At 31.1% G+C, this 21,468-nt stretch overlaps 2 protein-coding genes across 6 annotated transcripts; one reads left to right on the forward strand and one right to left on the reverse strand.

Moving 5' to 3' along the window:
• Positions 1-360: 360 nt before the first annotated feature.
• Positions 361-20,059, reverse strand: LOC130895413 (uncharacterized). 3 transcript variants are annotated; one of them, XM_057802669.1, is made up of 8 exons: positions 19,554-20,059; positions 8,573-8,790; positions 6,873-8,517; positions 6,042-6,344; positions 5,146-5,457; positions 3,007-3,315; positions 1,292-1,596; positions 361-1,233 (listed from the first exon to the last, which is right to left on the reverse strand). In XM_057802669.1, exons 2-8 carry the CDS (start codon positions 8,783-8,785, stop codon positions 997-999), a joined length of 3,324 nt encoding a protein of 1,107 aa, XP_057658652.1. In that variant the 5' UTR covers positions 8,786-8,790; positions 19,554-20,059; the 3' UTR covers positions 361-996. The 3 variants fall into 3 exon arrangements, with proteins under 3 accessions (XP_057658652.1, XP_057658651.1, XP_057658650.1); XM_057802668.1 differs by lacking the exon at positions 19,554-20,059 and adding an exon at positions 12,749-12,919 and having other exon boundaries at positions 1,292-1,578; XM_057802667.1 differs by lacking the exon at positions 19,554-20,059 and adding an exon at positions 12,749-12,919.
• LOC130895414 (group 3 secretory phospholipase A2-like) lies at positions 15,758-21,061 on the forward strand. 3 transcript variants are annotated; one of them, XM_057802672.1, is made up of 7 exons: positions 15,758-15,847; positions 17,743-17,770; positions 17,930-18,072; positions 18,335-18,492; positions 18,549-18,687; positions 18,890-19,033; positions 20,414-21,061. In XM_057802672.1, the coding sequence occupies exons 2-7, from the start codon at positions 17,765-17,767 to the stop codon at positions 20,505-20,507; spliced, it is 684 nt and encodes a 227-aa protein (XP_057658655.1). In that variant the 5' UTR covers positions 15,758-15,847; positions 17,743-17,764; the 3' UTR covers positions 20,508-21,061. The 3 variants fall into 3 exon arrangements, with proteins under 3 accessions (XP_057658655.1, XP_057658653.1, XP_057658654.1); XM_057802670.1 differs by having other exon boundaries at positions 15,762-15,847; positions 19,103-21,061; XM_057802671.1 differs by lacking the exon at positions 15,758-15,847 and adding an exon at positions 16,617-16,882 and having other exon boundaries at positions 19,103-21,061.
• Positions 21,062-21,468: the final 407 nt, after the last annotated feature.

Consider the following 21,468-nt stretch of genomic DNA (forward strand, 5'->3'; position numbering starts at 1 on the left):
ACCAACTTTTAAATCGAAATTTTCACTGAAACACGAATAATGATTTCAGTAACACTTTTGACATGTAAATATCACTTAGTCGCGGCAACATCGAATATTCTCAATGTTACCAACGTTTAGAATATAAATTTCCCTAAAACACACGAAATATTCACAGTAGGTCGCTGATACTTGACAGATGCTTTCACATAGTTGCCACGTTGAAAAAATAAATCGATTATGCCTCAATGCTACCAACGTTTAGAATGTAATTTCCGTTTAATCCCATCAGGGGCGTCAATTTTTATATTGGCAGCAATTGTAACTGTCATTGTAAACTTCAGACGACATCTTGTTAAGGTATTAAATAAAACCAAAAAAAATACTCAAAATTTTAATAATTTCAAAATTTTAACTACAATTAACTGAAAAAAAAAATAATTGAATCATTTTTTAATGTATCTGATATTTTTTTTAAATTAATATTATTGTAACATAACCTCAAATACTTACACTAATAAATATCCGTAGGAATGTCCGAAATTATTATAAATTATACATTTTTCATCGATTTAATAAATTATCGACATTTTTATTGCACTAAATCACGTATTAATTGAAATAAAAATGTCACGTGTCCCACCTATCACCAAAATTATTACGTATACAATCAACCAGTGTTGCCAGACTTTTCCTTTAACTCACAAAAATCTTTCAAATCTTTCGCACTTTCAATACAATTGATTTTCATAAATATAAAATTATTGGAATTGAAGAAATTTTTTCAAATCTGACAACACTGTAATCACCGATCTACTCATTCAATATTCAAAATCTCTCATATACAAGAAATTTTTTTAAATCTGACAACGCTGTAATGAATAATATCTACTAAGAAGATTATTGGCGTGAAAAAATTCCAATATATCCATCTATTTATGAGAGATACCGGAAATTACGTCATTGATTGTATACAAAAAGAAATTTACTATCTACACTATCGATTTTCCTTTAAATTCATTCGTCTCTATCGTTAACCTTAGTTTCGATAAATTTTTTTTCATCCTCGGGAAAATTGAGAATCGGTTTGAAACCACCTTCTAATTGCGGTTTGAAATTTTCGATATCGAATTCACTAGTCGTCGCATATGGCAACGTTGTTTCTTCGGCCGCTTCCGTCGAAGTGAAGTTTTTGCTTCGTACTATCGACCAACCTTGAGCGTCCGACATCGTATTGTCGATTTTAACACTAGCCTGACAAAAAATATCAATTTCAAAAAGGATAATTAATTTTTTTTTTATTTAATTTCACCTGAAATGGAGCTTCGAATTCAAATTTGGGATATTCGGGAAGATCTACGTCAGTTTTGTGATTCGAAATTACGTCCATTCTATTTATAGGATTATTAACGACGCCATTTTGATGGTTGGTGTGCATGATTGCACTCACGGTGTAAACTTTGTTCGTTTCGCTCGGTCGTATTTCCGGTATAACGGGCGAACCGTAATTAGGCATCGAGTATTTATTCGTTACCGGATTCGGTTCTGTCGGTGTATAAGCCACGGCTATTGGTTTGTCGGTGTGTGTTTTTAAAGTAACTGAAATTTGATTGATTCCTAAAAAATTATTACACTGAGAAATATCACTTCCGTATAGAATATAGAAAAAAATCGAAAACTAGATTGAGAACAAAGCAATGACCTTGAAAAAAACCCAGAAATAAACAATTTTACGAGTACCCCCACTCTAGAATGATAAAAAAATGTGTACACTGAGAAAAGTAACTTTCAGTTTTCAAATTTGGAAAAAAAATCGAATAAATAGAAAAAAAAATTGAATATTATATTTTTAAAACCTGATTTACACCACTAAAAATCATAATCGGAAAAATGTGTACACTGAGAAAAGTAACTTTCAGTTTTCAAATTTGGGAAAAAAATCCAATTAAAAGAAAAAAATTAAATATTCATTATCAAAATCTTAAAAACTTGATTTACACCACTAAAAATCATAATCGATAAAATGTGTACAGTGAGAAAAGTAATTTTCAGTTTTCAAATTTGGAAAAAAATCGAATTAAAAGAAAAAAAATTAAATATTCATTATCAAAATCTTAAAAACTTGATTTACACCACTAAAAATCATAATCGGAAAAATGTGTACACTGAGAAAAGTAACTTTCAGTTTTCAAATTTGGGAAAAAAATCGAATTAAAAGAAAAAAAATTAAATATTCATTATCAAAATCTTAAAAACTTGATTTACACCACTAAAAATCATAATCGAAAAAATGTGTACAGTGAGAAAAGTAATATTCAGTTTTCAAATTTGGAAAAAAATCGAATTAAAAGAAAAAAAATTAAATATTCATTATCAAAATCTTAAAAACTTGATTCACACCACTAAAAATCATAATCGGAAAAATGTGTACACTGAGAAAAGTAATTTTCAGTTTTCAAATTTGGAAAAAAATCGAATTAAAAGAAAAAAAATTAAATATTCATTATCAAAATCTTTAAAACTTGATTCACACCACTGAAAATCATAATCGGAAAAATGTGTACACTGAGAAAAGTAATTTTCAGTTTTCAAATTTGGAAAAAAATCGAAATGAAAGAAAAAAAATTGAATATTCATTATCAAAATCTTCAAAACCGAAACGAAATTCGAAATTCCGCCATTTTATTTAAGTATTCGAAAACTCGGAAATATATTAGAACTAGTACACTTTGATGTTTAATTTTACCACAATCCCACAACGAAAACGCTCGTAATCTAGCTGAGGAAAATTTCGTTCCAATTTATATATATATCATATTGTCAAAATGTACACTGAGAAACATAATTTTCGGTATTAAATAAAATCGAATGCAGAGAGAATTTTTTAAAACCCGAATCACACAACAACAAATCGACAATTATTAGATCGAGAGCAAAAAACGCTGAAAGTGGATAATTCTCTGAAAGTTAAATTTCAAAGCACCAAAAATAATTATATAGAAAAAATAAAAAAAAAATTATAATTACCGGTTATTTTTTGTCCATTAACAATTTTCGGTTCGTAGACATCGATGGTATTCCATTGATTATTCGAAAAATAATCGCGATCATCTAAATCGATATCGATTTTCGTGGGCGTTTCCGGAACCGGAATTAAATTCAAATTCGATTCGAATCCCGGCCGTTCCAACGGATAAGGAAAATCGGATTTAATGGGAAAAATCGCTGGTTTATGGGGTTTCAATATGGGATCGTCGTTTCGATCTTTAGGATCGAAAATTATTTCGAAATCTTGATTGATTTTCGAAGGCGGCAACGGTCGTTCGGAAACGGTCCCTGAAAAAACGTTCGGCGATATTCGCAATGTTGCCAAATTTACTAAATTCCCCTCTAATCCCGATAAACGATTAAAATATAGTCCGGTCAATTTAGACATTTGGTTACGCATAAAGTCACAATAAGTAAAATTGTTCGAAAAAAAAAAGCGTCTGTAGACCAGTTTGGTGTTTGCGAACCACATCTGCACGGGATTATATAGATATAGATAGCTCGGGAGAGCATTTGACGTGGTAGATCGACGATTTTTCTTCTATGCTTTAAACTGTCCAAGTTTTTAGCCAACCTTTGATCATTTATGAGTCGAATTTTTATCTTCATGGTATGCTTAGAGTCCGAACTCCATATTAATCCAAACCTCAACCTCCGACAAGCGAATCCTCAGCTGCAGCGCCAGTTTTCATTGTCAAAGTACCAGTCTGGTTGTTTTTTGCATTAAACTCGAAGAAAAAAGTCAGACAACTGGTTTTAAAGTAAACAAAGATCGATTTTCGGCGGTGTTCATTTGGTATTTGCTGTATAAAAGCAGCTGGACCGGAGTTCAAGATGACGAACTGAATTTTCGTAAGCTTGTACGCGTGTATGTACTTTGCGTCCACATGTTACATTTTTGAAGCGTGATATCTCAAAAACGGTGGCTCGTAGGAAAAAAATTATTGATACGTTTTTTGTAGATAATTTTATGATCTACAATTTTTGTCTGAGGTATTTTTATGGTAAAACTCACAGTTTTGCTAAAAATCGCGAAAAACTTAACGTTTAACTTGTCTAATTTGCCAAAGATCGATTTTGCATGTATGTATGTATGTACTTTGCGTCCACATGTTTATTATGACGAATACAACTTTTATACATTTTTGAAGCGTGATATCTCAAAAACGGTGGCTCGTAGGAAAAAAATTATTGATACGTTTTTTGTAGATAATTTTATGATCTACAATTTTTGTCTGGGGTAGTTTTATGGTAAAACTCACAGTTTTGCTAAAAATCGCGAAAAACTTAACGTTTAACTTGTCTAATTTGCCAAAGATCGATTTTGCATGTATGTATGTATGTACTTTGCGTCCACATGTTTATTATGACGAATACAACTTTTATACATTTTTGAAGCGCGATATCTCAGAAACGGTGACTCGTAAGAAAAAAATTATTGATACGTTTTTTGTAGATAATTTTATGCTCTACAATTTTTGTCTGAGGTATTTTTGTGATAAACTCACAGTTTTGCTAAAAATCGCGAAAAACTTAACGTTTAACTTGTCTAATTTGCCAAAGATCGATTTTGCATGTATGTATGTATGTACTTTGCGTCCACATGTTTATTATGACGAATACAACTTTTATACATTTTTGAAGCGCGATATCTCAGAAACGGTGACTCGTAAGAAAAAAATTATTGATACGTTTTTTGTAGATAATTTTATGATCTACAATTTTTGTCTGAGGTATTTTTATGGTAAAACTCACAGTTTTGCTAAAAATCGCGAAAAACTTAACGTTTAACTTGTCTAATTTGAGAAAGATCGATTTTGCATGTATGTATGTATGTACTTTGCGTCCACATGTTTATTATGACGAATACAACTTTTATACATTTTTGAAGCGTGATATCTCATAAACGGTGGCTCGTAGGAAAAAAAGTATCGATACGTTTTTTGTAGATAATTTTATGCTCTACAATTTTTGTCTGGGGTATTTTTGTGATAAAACTCACAGTTTTGCTAAAAATCGCGGAAAACTTAACGTTTAACTTGTCTAATTTGACTGGACTATATAGTTTCGACGTTCATCGATATTGAATATACGAGGGTCGTTGCATAATCGACATACCTATGACGACGCTTTCTTTTTTATTGTTATCATCAATAACGTCCATTTTGACTGGAGAAGAATTGACGGGATACACTTTATAAATTGTTTTTTCCGTATTATCATCAAAATCGGATTTTACGCCGTTAATTATCGATTTTCGAGATAAAACGTCCTTATTTCTTTTTTCGGCAGTTTTCGCTTGTATCATTTGCAAAGTTTCTATTTCGGTTACGTCCGAATCGGCCCTTCGGTTCGCCAATTTCACTTGGGGGGGAGTTTGATACATACCGGGCTGATCTTCGCTCACCACTCCATCTTCGGAATGTTTCCCTTCAAGACAACAGAATTAAACAAACATCCCCACGGGATATTTATGGATTCGTGGAGGAATTGACAAGTTTGAACGTGCGCTACCGGTGAAAAGCTTTCGCCCCAACTGTAGTTCGCCAAAAATTAAAAAAAATCCGTAGAATGATGGACCAAGACCAACAACTAGACCTCCCAGGAGACGGTACGAAACCTGGACATCTACTTCAGAAAATACACTGAAGAGGAAAAGAATTTTGACACTTTCTGTAACAATTCTGTCAAATAATCGGTTTCCATTTGTTTTTCAGGATATTCTAAAGATGTGAGGTGGTAGTACGACACCGCTTTCTAACTTCTTTGTCCAATTTGGGCCAAAACTCTATGGGGTTAAGGTCTGGCGACTCCGATGGCCAAATCATCAGTTTCAGTCCATTTTTCCTTTTGTTTCATACCAAAAACTCTTTGGAAAGTTTCAAGGAACGTTTGGGATCGTTGTTTAACGATGTAAAAGCGAAATTTGAATGTTTTATGAGGCGGGAAAAAACTTTTCACTGGTAGCGTATAAAAAATACAACAGAATTAGTGTTTTTTTCGATGGTACTAACCTAAATTTTCTTCCAAATTCGCTCTAATCGGCGGCGTGTTTTTGTTCCTCGACGCCGGTATATTTTTATGCGCGAGAAAGTTGGGCGGAGGCGGAGGAGGCGGTTGCAATTTTTCAAAGAAACTGATCGGCCTATTCGACGGTCTATCCAATAAAGGTTGACGATTCAATTTTTTGTCGTGGTAATTTTGTGGGTATTTACTAGTATTCGGTCGAAATTGCGGTAAAATATTAGGCAAATTGTCTATGCGTTTGTAGGCGGTATCGGAGTGCGGACGGGGCGGACGATTATACTCGGGGTTGCCTACAAAAACAAAATTTTCGATAAAAAAACAACGATTTGTCCAATTGGTCAAACGGAAACCAAAAAAAAAAAAATGACGTAACTATCCATCTATCACATAAATTAACGACATTTTTCATCTTTAGATCGTTTCCTCGAACAATATTTCGCTCTAATCACCTGAATCCGATCTAATCCTCTCCGGTATCTCTCGTAACACGTTTTAGGAAAAACCAACATTCCCGCGTTCTTCTACCTTTCACGCGAAACGAAACTACGCGAGCGTGTCGCGAATTAAGCGTATAAATACCAGAAAGGATACAGGGAGCATACCGATGAAGTTTTCGGAGGGATAAAAACGAATGAAGGATCGGAGGACACGTGAAAGATCGAAGAATAGAGCGGTTGGGGTGTACCAGAAGGATACCCGAAGGTACAGGTTACAACGAGGGCGGATTTTCCCAATTTACGAGCCGATTCGGCACCTGGTGATTCGGGAATGCAGAAGAAACAAGGAATCATCTCAAAATGTGACAATGGTGGACTTACCGCTATGAAAATGTCCCGGTCTCGGATCCCAGGGCGGTCTTCCGTTGTAAGGTCTCTTCGAAGCTTCCTGTTCTCTAGGAGGCGTCAGATCGCTGGGTAATTGATGAAGTAACGGACTCGAATTCAATTGCAAAACTTCTCGATTATTCCCCGTCGTTATCGATTCTCTCGCCGGCGCCGGCGGCGGCGGCGGCGGCACCAAATCCCGATTATCGAACGGGAAAACGATTTTATTCTTTCGCTTTTCCGAATCAGCGTCCGGATCGAGTTTTTCGTCGAGCACTTGTCCGGGCGTTTGTTTATTCGTACCGACGGGTACTCCGATGGCCAGAGAAGCTTCCGATTCCGAAGGAAAGGAAATGCTGCCTTTCAAGGTGATCTCCTTGTCGTTTTCGTTCGTCGTACCATCTCCGTAATAAGGTCTGAAAGGGTTAGCGTCGTAGGGGCGTTCTTTAACGGCGGTACCGTAATAACCGCCGTCGAGGTTCTGTCGGTTTCCTAATACCAACGAAACCGTGTCTTGTCCGTGGGGTATATGGACGTTGTTGCGATTCGGTGCCACTTTTTCTCCGTTCAATTTTTCTCTCAAATTCTGCGTCGCCACTATGATCGGTTCGCGATTTTTGAACGGTTCGTAATCGGTCGTCGTCAGATGGTTATCTCCTAAAGGCAAAGACGTTACTTTCGACGTCGTTTCTTCGGTATAATCGGTCGTCATATCGATCGGTTTAACAGTGGTTATCGTTTCCACGTTAAAATCTTCTTCTGGTCTACTTTCTACCGCTATATTATCGTCGGTATCTTCGTAATCGTAGTTCGGATACGGTTCGGTGGGCGCTGGTACCTTTTGGGGTTGTTGGCTGTATATTTTGGTCGTTTCGTCGAATTCGCCGAATAATTGTTCGAATAAACTCAATATTTTCTTCGTGGTGGTGGTGGTTGTGGTGGTGGTACTGACCGGTGTAGTACTAATCGTTTTTTTACTGGTAGTTTCCATAGTTGTATCGTAATAATCTTCGAAATCGCCGGAAAAATCGACGCCCATTCCGGTATCTAATAGATTAACGACTTTGGTGGTTTCGGTTGGTTTTGTGGTTGTCGTCGTTGTTTTTTGGGTCGTGGTGGTTGTCGGAGTTGTTGTACTATAAGTTACTTTGAAGTATTTCTCGGTGGAGCGGTAAGTGGGGTTCGCGTACGGTTTTTTAGTTGTTGATTTGCTGGGGTAGTCTTTGTGGTTGTGTAATTTGTTTAAGCTCCCTTGGTATTTGGTGCTGGCGTAGGAACTTGATATCAGAGGGTAGACGTACTTGGCCGAATTGTATTTTACCGGCAAATTCAAAAAATCGTGGAAATTCGGTATCAATTGGTTTACGTCGTTGGGTCTATGGCTGCCGAAGTTTGTGTCTTTTCGATCTATGTTGGATTTTGGGTTGGGTTCGTCGTCTACGTAATCGTATAAATCTTCTTCGCTTTTTGTTGTCGATAATTTCTGTTTGAACTCGATATTACCGGTCGAAGGGTCTTTCTCGCCGTAAAACGGTTTACCTTCATTAAATATATTGTCAGGTAGATTATAACCTGGTAAAACTAATGGAGAAGGATCGGGGATGTCTTCCGATTCGGATCTACTATGTTGTGACGTTTCCTGAAATTTTTTTTATCGAATTATTTGGATAAAATTCTACCTATAAGTTGCTTACAGGTTCGAATTCTTCTTCTAGTTCTTGACTATCCGTAAATTCGTAATCGTAATAAGGGGCCGAGACGTTCGTCAAGTTTCTCACTTTACCATTACCCTCTCCCATAAGGGCGGCACCATGAATTGTGGGAAATTCGAACGTACAAAGTATTAAGATAGCTGACGTCGAAATAATGATTTTCAAAATAGTCTGTAGGACATAACTGAGATCCATTTTATCTAAAAATGATGAATATCGCTTCTTTTATCCATTTGGTAGTCAAAATTCAGAAAAAAAAAAATAATTTCGACAATCCCCGTACGTATTTTTCAAGATTATTTTAAGTCGATTTCATTTAAACACCCTGTATACTTGATACAATTGATTTTTCTAAATTTTCATTAACAGAAAAATAAATTTGAAAATCAAGATTCACAAAAAAAAAACAATTTCGACAATCCCTGTATGTATTTTTTAAGATTATTTTAAGTCGATTTCATTTAAACACCCTGTATACTTAATACAATTGATTTTTCTAAATTTTCTTTTATCGAAAAATAAATTTGAAAATCAAAATTCACAAAAAAAAACAATTTCGACAATCCCTGTACGTATTTTTTAAGATTATTTTAAGTCGATTTCATTTAAACACCCTGTATACTTAATACAATTGATTTTTCTAAATTTTCTTTTATCGAAAAATAAATTTGAAAATCAAAATTCACAAAAAAAAACAATTTCGACAATCCCTGTACGTATTTTTTAAGATTATTTTAAGTCGATTTCATTTAAACACCCTGTATACTTAATACAATTGATTTTTCTAAATTTTCTTTTATCGAAAAATAAATTTGAAAATCAAAATTCACAAAAAAAAAACAATTTCGACAATCCCTGTACGTATTTTTTAAGATTATTTTAAGTCGATTTCATTTAAACACCCTGTATACTTAATACAATTGATTTTTCTAAATTTTCTTTTATCGAAAAATAAATTTGAAAATCAAAATTCACAAAAAAAAAACAATTTCGACAATCCCTGTACGTATTTTTTAAGATTATTTTAAGTCGATTTCATTTAAACACCCTGTATACTTAATACAATTGATTTTTCTAAATTTTCTTTTATCGAAAAATAAATTTGAAAATCAAAATTCACAAAAAAAAACAATTTCGACAATCCCTGTACGTATTTTTTAAGATTATTTTAAGTCGATTTCATTTAAACACCCTGTATACTTAATACAATTGATTTTTTTAAATTTTCATTAATCGAAAAATAAATTTGAAAATCAAAATTCACAAAAAAAAAACAATTTTGACAATCCCCGTAAGTATTTTTGAGGATTATCTCATTTCCAATCTATTTGAACACCCTGTATACCTGATACAGTTAATTTTCCAAAATTTTCACCAAGAAAAAAAATAAATTTGAAAATCAAATTTTACAAAAAAAAAATATTTCAACAATCCCCGTACGTATTTTTGAAAATTATCTCAACTCGTTCTCATTTAAATACTCTGTATATTTGGTATAGTTGATTTTCGTAAATTTTTATTAACAGAAAAATAAATTTGAAAATCAACATTCACAAAAAAATAATTTCGACAATCCCTGTACGTATTTTGATTTCATCGCGATCTCATTTGAAGTCCCTGTCATATATATTTTTGAAAGTAATATCGTTTGACTACCCTATATACGTATTTTTGATGCCTCCGAACAGGATAATCCTTTTGTATAGCAAAATTAAAATCAACAATCCCTGTACGTAGATTAATAAATTTGAAAAAAATATATTTATCAATTTTTATCCCCTCGTAAAAATCCGCACACCACTGTACTCTCTATCGTACTTTGACCTAATTTAACATTAAACGGCGTAAACTGATACAGGAATAACTGTCAGCGAAATCAACTCTCATGTTCTCGTATGTTTAAATTACTCATAGTGAAATTTGTTTCCCACAGTTTTTAATTTCTAATTAAAATGATGAATATGTATTATGTACATATAGATACATAAATTTATAAAAGACACCCGGTACGTCTGATTGTAGGTGTAAAATTAACGGTATAACCGTCATTGGTACGCCTGATAATATGGGGCTTGGTCAAGGTCGAAATATGTGACCTTGCCTCGGTCTGTTGACCTACTCTTCCTAATATATATTGTTTAAAATGTAAAAGAAATGTAGAAAAAAAAAATAATTGGATATATAATGATAGTTTACAAAGCTTAACACGGTATACTTTAAATTATTACGTAGGGAAAGTTCATTAGGATTGAACTTTAACATAAAAATGCAACTTGAAAACATGAATAGGTTTTTGGAATGTTTACAAGAAACAAATAATTGGATCTAATGGAGGAAAGTTGCTACAGCGGTTTATTTGTGGTGAAAGTTGAAAAAAAAAATGGAATTTTTAGCATTGCTGATTTATTGAATCCGTCAAAATAATCATGAAATCGAATAATCATTAAATTTTTTCCAAGAAACATATTTTAAAATTAATTGACTTGGCAACAGCGCGTATTAAGTTCGTAAAAGAATGGAAGTATTTTATAAATGAAACCAACTACAATTTTAATTTTGTTTTATAATTGTAAAATTAGAAAATATTTAAAAAAAAAATGCTTAACATAAGTCAAGGTCAATATAGAATCTGTGTATCGTCTAAAAGCGGCTTCTTCAATTCCATGAATGCTAGACGCCATTTTATGACATACAAATCGGTGACGTATTCGATGGCAGTTATGGTTTTTTGTCATTCGTTTGGTAATATAATAAAATGTTAAATTATATCATTCTAAACTTTCAAAAACCTTTATAGAAATTAAAAAAAATAACAACTTTATAAAAATATTTAAATTATAGTTTACGATATTCAAAAATACGTAAAGCATATATTAATGTAATACGTGGCAGTATTGTTTGTTGCCTACCCATCCGGTTGGAATATGATTTCTCGTATCCAACTCATGGAACGAAGTAGAGCCGATTCGATGACAGGTGACATATATTGACAACGTGCTTTAACGTAATTTTAAATACCATTTTTGTTTTCTTTTATTTTGATTAATTAAAGTATATTTTTCTAATATAAGTCAACAACCATTATTTATTGAACCGTTCGTGAAAAACGACGTATGTAATTAAAAAAATATATCGTAGGATTTAAACGTGATGTTGTTTTATGAATATCGAAATTTTTATATTACATTATTTGTATCGCCCTCGTATAAAAACAGATATGTAGTTGTGAATTCGTTCGACTTTCTGAATATAGGTCAGTAATTTTAATGCTCGCCTTTAGCAACTTGAACTGTGCTTAAACCGTTCAACCGAAACAAAAATAGGTGTATTAATAAAACAATTTTAGTAAAGGTAACGCTGTTTATACTTCCTGCATCTTCAAGCGTAAATACGAGGTACCGCAAAAAAAAGTTTATAATTATCGTTTTTTTACAGTTTACGTAATTGTATGGAAAAAAATTATTTTTTTAACAAATATATTAAAAAAAAAGATTTAATTTAATTATTTTTTTTAAATTACATTTGAAGAGATTTGTTGATTAAAAAATGAAAATTAATCTAATAACTAAAAAAAATCATGTTTTTCAAAAAATTTGGTGCAAATTTCGTTCTATCTTCTCAAATAACGAATGGGGGAGAGTGGGAACTATTTTCTATAATCGTAACTTCAGGTTTAATTGATAAATAATTACAAATTTAGTCTTTGTGAAAACAGTTTTTCCCCGCCAATATAATAGTGTTAATTTCAAAGTTACCTAATGTATAATAAACACGCTAGAGGGCGATATTAACTATATTTTGAATAAATTTGAAAAATATTGAACGGAAGTATATAATTTCGATTAAAAATTATAATTAATACTGAAATAGTGAAAAATGTCATATTTTTCGAGGTCCATTTGTGAGGAATTTATTGAATTCGATTTAAAAGATTCGAAAAAGAATTTTCGTCCTTTTTTTTGACTTCACCTTGTATACGATTAGATGTAACTATTTTAGGAAATGGGAATAATTAATACATTTACATAGAACATATTTTTTTTTGAATAAACAGAGCGTTGAATTTTTATTTTAAATTATCTTCCCACTTAAACTACATTATCGACATCCCTCGTAACGACCTCACGTTTTTTTTTCATATTTTATTTGAATACTTACTTCGATAATTAATAATCATTTATTGAAAAACGCAACACACCATAATTCACAAATACCTACACTGAAAATAATATATTCCTTTTTTGAAAATTATTACCGTTATTTTGGTTAACGCGAGTATTTTTTTTCTTCTCTACCGTCAACTGTAGAGCGACACCGATAAATGAAGAACAGCGAGAACTTGACCTCCGATACTACCGAGCCGAAGAACCAAAGGCTGATAGTACGGGAGATGAATCAAAAATTATTACGAGCAGTATTTTAAATCATCCACTTCATATAAATTTATTCATTCACCCAATATACAATAGTAAGTAGACGTCATATACGTCATAAGTACACGTCATATAACCAGTATTTCGTAGTTTTCCAATGTTGCCAGATTTTCAAAATAGTATATAGATTTAAATACTTGATATTCGAAGATATAAAAAAATTTTTTTTGGTCATTTGCAGCTCTAATTAATAACAAAAACTACTATGATGAATTATGATGTATCGGGATATACATAGTGGACAAAAAAAATTGTTCAAAATACAATTTTTATTTTTACGATAAAAATGACTGAATAATGCATGTATATACGTGTCTAATCACCATATACGAGGTATGGTCATTAAATAACGAAATTTCTGGATCATTTTAAATCGTTTATATTAAATTGCACTCATTTTGGAAGTTTCTAGATCATTCCAGAAATTTTTAAAACTATCTAGAAACATCTTTATTCCATTATAATGATGTGTCTATAATTTGGCGCATGCGTACTTTTTCTGATCCAATGATAATGAATGTTTTTTTTCCAGCCCATCTCACGGACTATAAGTAACGTTCACTTGGATTATTTAGTGAGATTGAAAACAATTCGACGATCATCTACACTTAAACCGTTCTTCAACAAGAAATTTAGCTTAAAAAAATGTTGGAAATATATAGATATGGTTACTTTCTCTCTTGTTTTATACACTATTAAAAATCTGTGGATTCAGTTTTGAATAAAAATGCTTGTTAACGCCGTTTTTATGAAAAACGTCTATATACGAGGTTTGGTTAAATAGTTTCCGACGTATAGTCTTCTTTCAAGTCTATACACTCAATACTTAACCTATATAACCTCAAAATATTTCACTTTCAAGTGAAAATTTTAGATTAGAAAACAGAAAAAGTCGCTGGGGGTCAGATCTGGTTGAATACTCAACTATTGTGCAAATATATCGATAAACTTTTTATAAAACCCTCGTATATCGGTGAATATTGATACCTTTCTACACAAAATTTGATTAAATTATATCCAGATATTTGATTCGACACTTGTCAGCTCACCGGGAAGTCGTCTGAATAGCCTTTCAAGGTCATTGTGACTTATTCACAAAAAATTGTGCCAACAGCGCCATCTAGTTTTTTAAAATTTATGTGTAAGTCAAACGCTGTCTAGATTTGTATATTTTTGATGTAATACACCGTAGAAAACGTATACATTTGTTAGCTATTGAAAAAATTATAATAATTATTGTTAAATTCATTTCTAATGTAGATGAGAAACTTCGAGAATGAAATTTAGTTTATAAATTGGTCATGTAGGCCACAGTACCCAAAGTAGGTGTTCGGAATACGAGCCAAATATGAAATTAATGCACTGTATGAAACATTAGAATGTGGAGCGAGTTTCATTGTATCAAATTACAAGGGTCTTATGATAATTTTCGAAATTTAAATATCAAAAATTAATTTCAAAACATGCTTTATATATTTTAGTTTCAAATCCACTATTTCGTTCCAATGTACTGAATTAAATAGCCAGAAATTGGATTTAACTTCCTGTTAATTTAATTTTCATTCATATACTGATAATATATTTCTAAAGCCTGACCTGTTTTACCCCACTTGACCCTATTTTTGTACTAATTAATATTTTTAAAAAAATTCACCCGGAATCGATGATATGTTTCTTAGGCCTGACCTGTTTTACCCCACTCGACCCTATTTTTCTACTAACGAACCTTTTTATAAAATGTCACCCAGAATCGATGCATATATTTAAATACATTTCTTAAGCCTGACCTGTTTTACCCCACTCGACCCTATTTTTGTACTAACGAACCTTTTTATGAAATGTCACCCAGAATCGATGCATATATTTAAATACATTTCTTAAGCCTGACCTGTTTTACCCCACTCGACCCTATTTTTGTACTAATTAATATTTTTAAAAAAATTCACCCGGAATCGATGATATGTTTCTTAGGCCTGACCTGTTTTACCCCACTCGACCCTATTTTTGTACTAACGAACCTTTTTATGAAATGTCACCCAGAATCGATGCATATATTTAAATACATTTCTTAAGCCTGACCTGTATTACCCCACTCGACCCTATTTTTGTACTAACGAACCTTTTTATGAAATGTCACCCAGAATCGATGCATATATTTAAATACATTTCTTAAGCCTGACCTGTTTTACCCCACTCGACCCTATTTTTGTACTAACGAATCTTTTTATGAAATGTCACACCGGAATCAATGTATATATTTAAATATATTTCTTAAGCCTGACCTGTTTTACCCCACTCGACCCTATTTTTGTACTAACGAATATTTTTATAAAATGTTAAGCCAGAATCAATGTATATATTTAAATATATTTCTTAAGCCTCTACCTGGTTTACTCCACTTGACCCCATTTTTCATACGAATATAAAACTGAACTCCATTTTTATAAAATGACATTCCGAATCGATTAAATTCTATTTCGATTATTAATCGAAATTAAAAATAATTTTTGTACAATTATTTTGGAAATGAATTTACATAACCTAAAATATCATTTTCAACCATACCCATATCAAATATTTCATCCGGTATAAACAATTTTCATAAATTAAAATATAAGATACAACTACTATATGACGAAAAGTTAAAAGTGTTGCCTATACATCAATACATATGTATTAAAGGTTGCATATGTACACGGGAAACTATTTGAATTTTCTATTTCCCTTTCGAAAAATTCCTAAGCGACCAAATCAATACGGCACAGTCCTTTTAGCACGTTGCGTGATTGTTAATTCATATTAACCCAAATGGAAATTTATTAGGGTAAGTTAAAATGAAAAAATTATATTTTTACGTAGAAATGGTGAATATTTAAGAATAGATAATATTTGAAAGTGATTCAGCGTAGTATGTAATTTGAATTATATATAAAATTAGAAATATTTGTTGATAGTATATTTGTTTAAATATACTATCAACGACTTTTTTTATTCAATAAGTTCATTATATTCCGATTGAATAAATAAAAATACGAACCTAATAAAGTTAGGTTATATCGTCTACCATTAAACAATTATAGTTATGTATATGAATAAACGATCTTATACGATTATACACGATTCTGTATTCACAGTTTTATCTAAACGAATCGATAAGAATGGAAATCTCAAATCGATTATTTATAAGGATAATTTTTCTATTCTATTCTAATATAAATGAATTGGAATCGATTTTGGGGATATTGAATTTCTGTTTTCAATACACCGAATCGAAAGAATCCAATGTTTGACGTTAGTTTTGAAACATATGTTTTTATAGAGAGAATATAAAGTGTAGCAATTTAAGATTAAACCAATCTATCTACACTAAGAAAAATATTAAATAATCTGGGTTATGTGAAAAGTAGGGAATTGAATGTTGGTTTTGTGAATGTCAATTTGTAAAAATGCGTACAATGTTTTGTAATACCTATCGTATAAGTAGATTTAGCAACTGTAATTGCAAATAAACCTGTTTTATTAATTATACACATATAGTTATATAATGAAACTGATTCTTCTTCGTATCTAAATGCAATTATTATTTATTTATATTGTGAATTGTTTATCCGCGATTCTCGTATGTTGTTTTATTACAAAATGGCGGTTTCGATTGGAAAATTTGACTGTTAACCAAAGAATTTTAATTAGCATTGCAAATATTTCAATTATATATATATCAAAATCAATAATATTTTGCTCTTATAAACAAGTTGATGAAGGACGATTTAGTGTGAACCAGTTTGTTGTATAAACATCAAGTTTGATCAAAATTTTTCTTAAATTCCATAATAATAATAAATTGTGCGAATTAATAATTGTAAGTATTCATAATTTCCATAAAAAAATGGTTAATCAATAAGTTTAAATGACATTCTATTATACAATATTCGGAAAATTAATAACGCCATCTATTATTGAACGATGAAATTTATCGAACAGCTGATTTATACCAGGGTGTCCGGGACTTGATGCAAAAAAATTCGGGAGTGAGTATATGACGTGAAAATAATAATAACATAATAAAACGACTCGTTTTTGAGTTATAGGCATTTAAAGTTGCGAAATTAGAATTTATGTTTAAATATATTTTCTAAATTACACATTGGAACGTAATGAATTTTTAATGGATGATTACGTGTGTTTGACATTGTGAAGGCCAGGGGCGGCTCATACCCAATGGTTAAATCCCGAATTTTTTTAACCGTCCCTGTTGGTAGCACTAATTTTTGTTTTACAAGCACCGAAATTCGTTAAACTTAAGGATGGTGATATTTATAAAAATACACTGTTGCCAGATCTAATTCCAGTTTCGTGGTATATCCGGATATATGGATATGATTCAAATTTGACAAAACGTTTTATCTTAAAGGACGTTTTTAGACATAAATCTATTTATTATATTGTGATAATAACTGTTTTTATTTAAATATGGGTCTGGGACAAAGTAAAAGGGATAAACCCTGGTATATATTAATCATTTTTTATTTAAATCCAAGTCGCAAACATATCGATCAGTTTTACATTGAAATACTTTGAAATTGTGGCTGGGGATTTATTTTTCCGTTGTCGGATGGTAAATCCAGACCTAAATCTCTTTATTATTCATACTATGCGGTTTTTTTTTATTTAATGAAGAAGAATTTATATGAAAAAATTGATAATAAATCGTTATTTCAGGATACGCAATCAGTGTTAAAGCATGAAGGTGAGTTTTATTAAATTTATTCATATTTTTTTTATCAAAATACAACACTGTATATTTGGGAATGTAGATCACCTAATTTTTGTATTTTCTTTAATTTAATTTAAACAACTGACGTATAGAAATAAAATTCGTTTATAATTTTCGTATTTTTTTTTACAGTTTATCGGAGTGACTCGTTTCGTCTCATGTTCTTTGCTGATACATGTTGCCATTTCTAGTACCGTTTTTATATCGGATTTCGGTATGTCCAAAATGATCGAACTCAGTACAAAATCCCCTTATTGCGTGGTGCAAGTTGATAGGTGAGTTTCAAATTGAAAATTTGAAAATAATTAATTAAAATATCCTAAGAAATTGTTTGAAATACGTATTTCCAATGAATAATTGAAATCCTTAGCTCTTCCTCGTGGAATAATAAATAAATTGAGAGTGTTTTCAACTTCTAATGGAAAAGAAACCATCTTTATATTCTTTAACACGTTCACTGCCTTCAAACGCAACAGACAGATGACGTGTAGTCATGTCAATATTAGATTTGTTATTTGAGAAGTTGTTATGTTGTAGAGGTAAAATTAGAGACAAATTATTAGCGTCCGATCCTCGTAGAGTAAGAAAAATGTCCGACGAATCAGTAGAAAATTTAATAAAAGTTTGTAATAAGAGTATTCAGTCACCGCATCAAGGCGGGTTTATATACCCGGGAACAAAATGGTGCGGACCTGGTAATTATATTCGTTTTCAATGTTGCCAGTTGTTTTCACGATTTTTTTCTTTTCAGGAAACAAAGCTAGAGATTATTCCGATTTGGGTTTTCATTCTAAAGAAGATATTTGTTGTAGAGAGCACGATATGTGTCCTAAATCTTTATCGAAAGGAGAATGTAAACAAGGCATTTGTAATAATTCGTTATTTACCAGGTAAAATTATTATTAAAATCAAAATATATATTCCTCTATCTCTATACTAGTTTTGAAGCTTGGCAACGTTGTTAAGAAAACCCTATATATAATACTAATCGCGTTCCTGTGCGATGTACAAACTTTTTTTACTGGTTTAATCAATTTCTGGATTTTTATTCATATAATATATGATTTATTTTATTTTTTTTTTGTATTTTAGGTCTCATTGTGATTGCGACGCGGCTTTTAGGAAATGTTTACAGAACGTAAACACGGAAACCGCCAATACGATCGGCGCCATCTTTTTCAACATAGTTCAAGTGATCTGTTTCAAAGAGAGAACTCCATGCACACAATGGCAGAGGTATGAAAACAATTCACGATACCTACAATTCTATTTGTTTTAGTTCAGTTTTTATTTTGTTTATTCTAGTTTTTATTCAGATCAGTTTGAAGAGTGTCCTATATATTTTGAAAGGTCGGGAAGGTTCAATGGCACCGAAGTGGAATACGTTGATAGGTGGAACAAAAAAGAACATTTCGTCAATAATATTTTTAGAAAATTCAGACTATTATAATATTATTTTATTTAATCATTTCATTTTATTTTTGTATACATTTTTAATATTATATGAATTATTCTGCAGTATTTTTTAATAATTTCTACATTTAAAGCGGAAAACTCGCACGACCTTGAAAAGTAATTAATCTATAGCTTAGAAAATAGCAAATTATGCAATAATTAACATTTATTCCATTTATCTTTACCAAAAAAATACTATACTTATGATAAAACTATTTGAGAAATGTTTATAACCCGGTATAATGCTTGTCACATAGTGTAATTTTTTCATTTGTCATTTTAACACATATATTATACTTACATGAAAGGAAATAACTTCAGGTATAAACCTTTTAATGTTTTTAAATGTTTTCTCTTCACAAGACATTGTTTCCACTAAAAAAACGGGTAGTGGCAACTACACTGATCACTAACTGACACTTATAAACTAAAACTACGTTATCTTTGACCAAAACTTCGAAAAAAGGAGCAGTTACATCTGACACCAAATCAGCTCTAACAAAAAACACAACAGTTAACGCATAATCACAATTTCAACTCAAAATTATCAACATTAAATATAGGTATTATCTATTTTAGCACTACTTCATGCCAACAACCACTTTTTAGGGCGAAAAACCAGTTTTAACATATCATTTTGACACATACACCCTAATTTCATGACAAAAACTTAACAACTCACGCGAATATCAAAATGGAGGCTCCATGGCGTCTAAGCTTATTACGCAGATTATCTTAACAACGTTGCCGGACTAACAATCTTACCAAGTTTTTACATGTCATGTATAAATAACTATAAAATGGTTAATACTGTCTTTATTATTGCATATTCTATTAAAACTTTTTCATTTTCACATAAACAAGAAGTTCATTTGGCATATATACACCTATATTTTTTATTTATTATGAATATTTCTAATTAATTTCAACTTGGCAACGTCTTACAACAATTATGAACTGTCAATTGTTCTTGATGTATAATATGTTGCCTACATTTTGTTACATGCTCAATAGCAATAAACATACTTCTTTAAACAATTTTTTGATTTTTATTTTAGTCAAATTTCATTGAGAAAATAAATAATGCATAGTGGATTGACTCAAAATTATAAACATCGTATTATTATTACCCAAATTATTCCTATTTTTTTTCAATTTCAGGAATGGTTATACGAAAGCGGAAGGTGACGCTTTATGTTCCCAAATTCATTTCAGACCTTCGGAAAAATATGTACCTTTAATGCCCCTACCTTAAAATAAACTTACGAAACGTTACAAAATTTTCCACAACAAAAGCAATATCAAAGGAAAAATGAAAACTCCGTTATATGTACATAGGAGAACTTACCGAAGAAATATAATCAAATAGATTAGATATAATAGATAATTCTATATAAAACTATTTGAATAAGTTTCATTCTTGCGCTGTTTAAATACTCTAATAATGTACAATACAATAACAAAAAAATTCGGCTCGCCCCTGCCACCTATCGATAGATTCTCAACTTATACATTTATAACCTATAGTTTCCTCCTATTTTCGGTACATAGTAACATAAATAGAAGTGAGAGGTCACCACGTTTGACGATTTAAGAATTAATGTCATCAGTAATGTCAATCTAGTTGAATTATTTAATAAAATAGCGAAATTGAATTTATCGATAAGAAAATTGTTTGATATAAATTCGTAGTATTATTTCGCTAAAATAAAAAAGTTGTTATATAGTATAGTATCGACTGGTTAATTACATATCTATGTAGTCTATTTTTAATAGTTTGTTGTTAATAAATCTGGAGCAAATTATTTAGAAGTTGTTTTAATACCATTTTCCCATTTAATATGACGGAAAAGAAAAGTTATCCACACACCTCATACGCTGTTACGCAATAATGTGAAATTAAATGCAGTGTAACAAACAAAAATAGAAATTAATCAGCTACAGCCAGTTGTCGTCAAACTGCGACTGCATTTAAAACTAGAGAAGTTTCATCTATTTCTATGAAAAATTGCATGAAATATTGGGATATGAACTGAATTATACGGAATCAAGTGGAAATATAATAATCCTAGAATTTTCAATTGTGTTTTGAACACGTTTTAATGCCAAACTCTCTTCTTCTAATATTTAATAGTATAGCAGAGCAATACCACAACATTTTAAATAATATTATATTATGATAAATAAAAATTTCGCGTATTGATGATGTAGATGAC

The sequence above is a fragment of the Diorhabda carinulata genome, chromosome 6 (genome assembly GCF_026250575.1).
Source record: "Diorhabda carinulata isolate Delta chromosome 6, icDioCari1.1, whole genome shotgun sequence".
NCBI lineage: Eukaryota > Metazoa > Arthropoda > Insecta > Coleoptera > Chrysomelidae > Diorhabda > Diorhabda carinulata.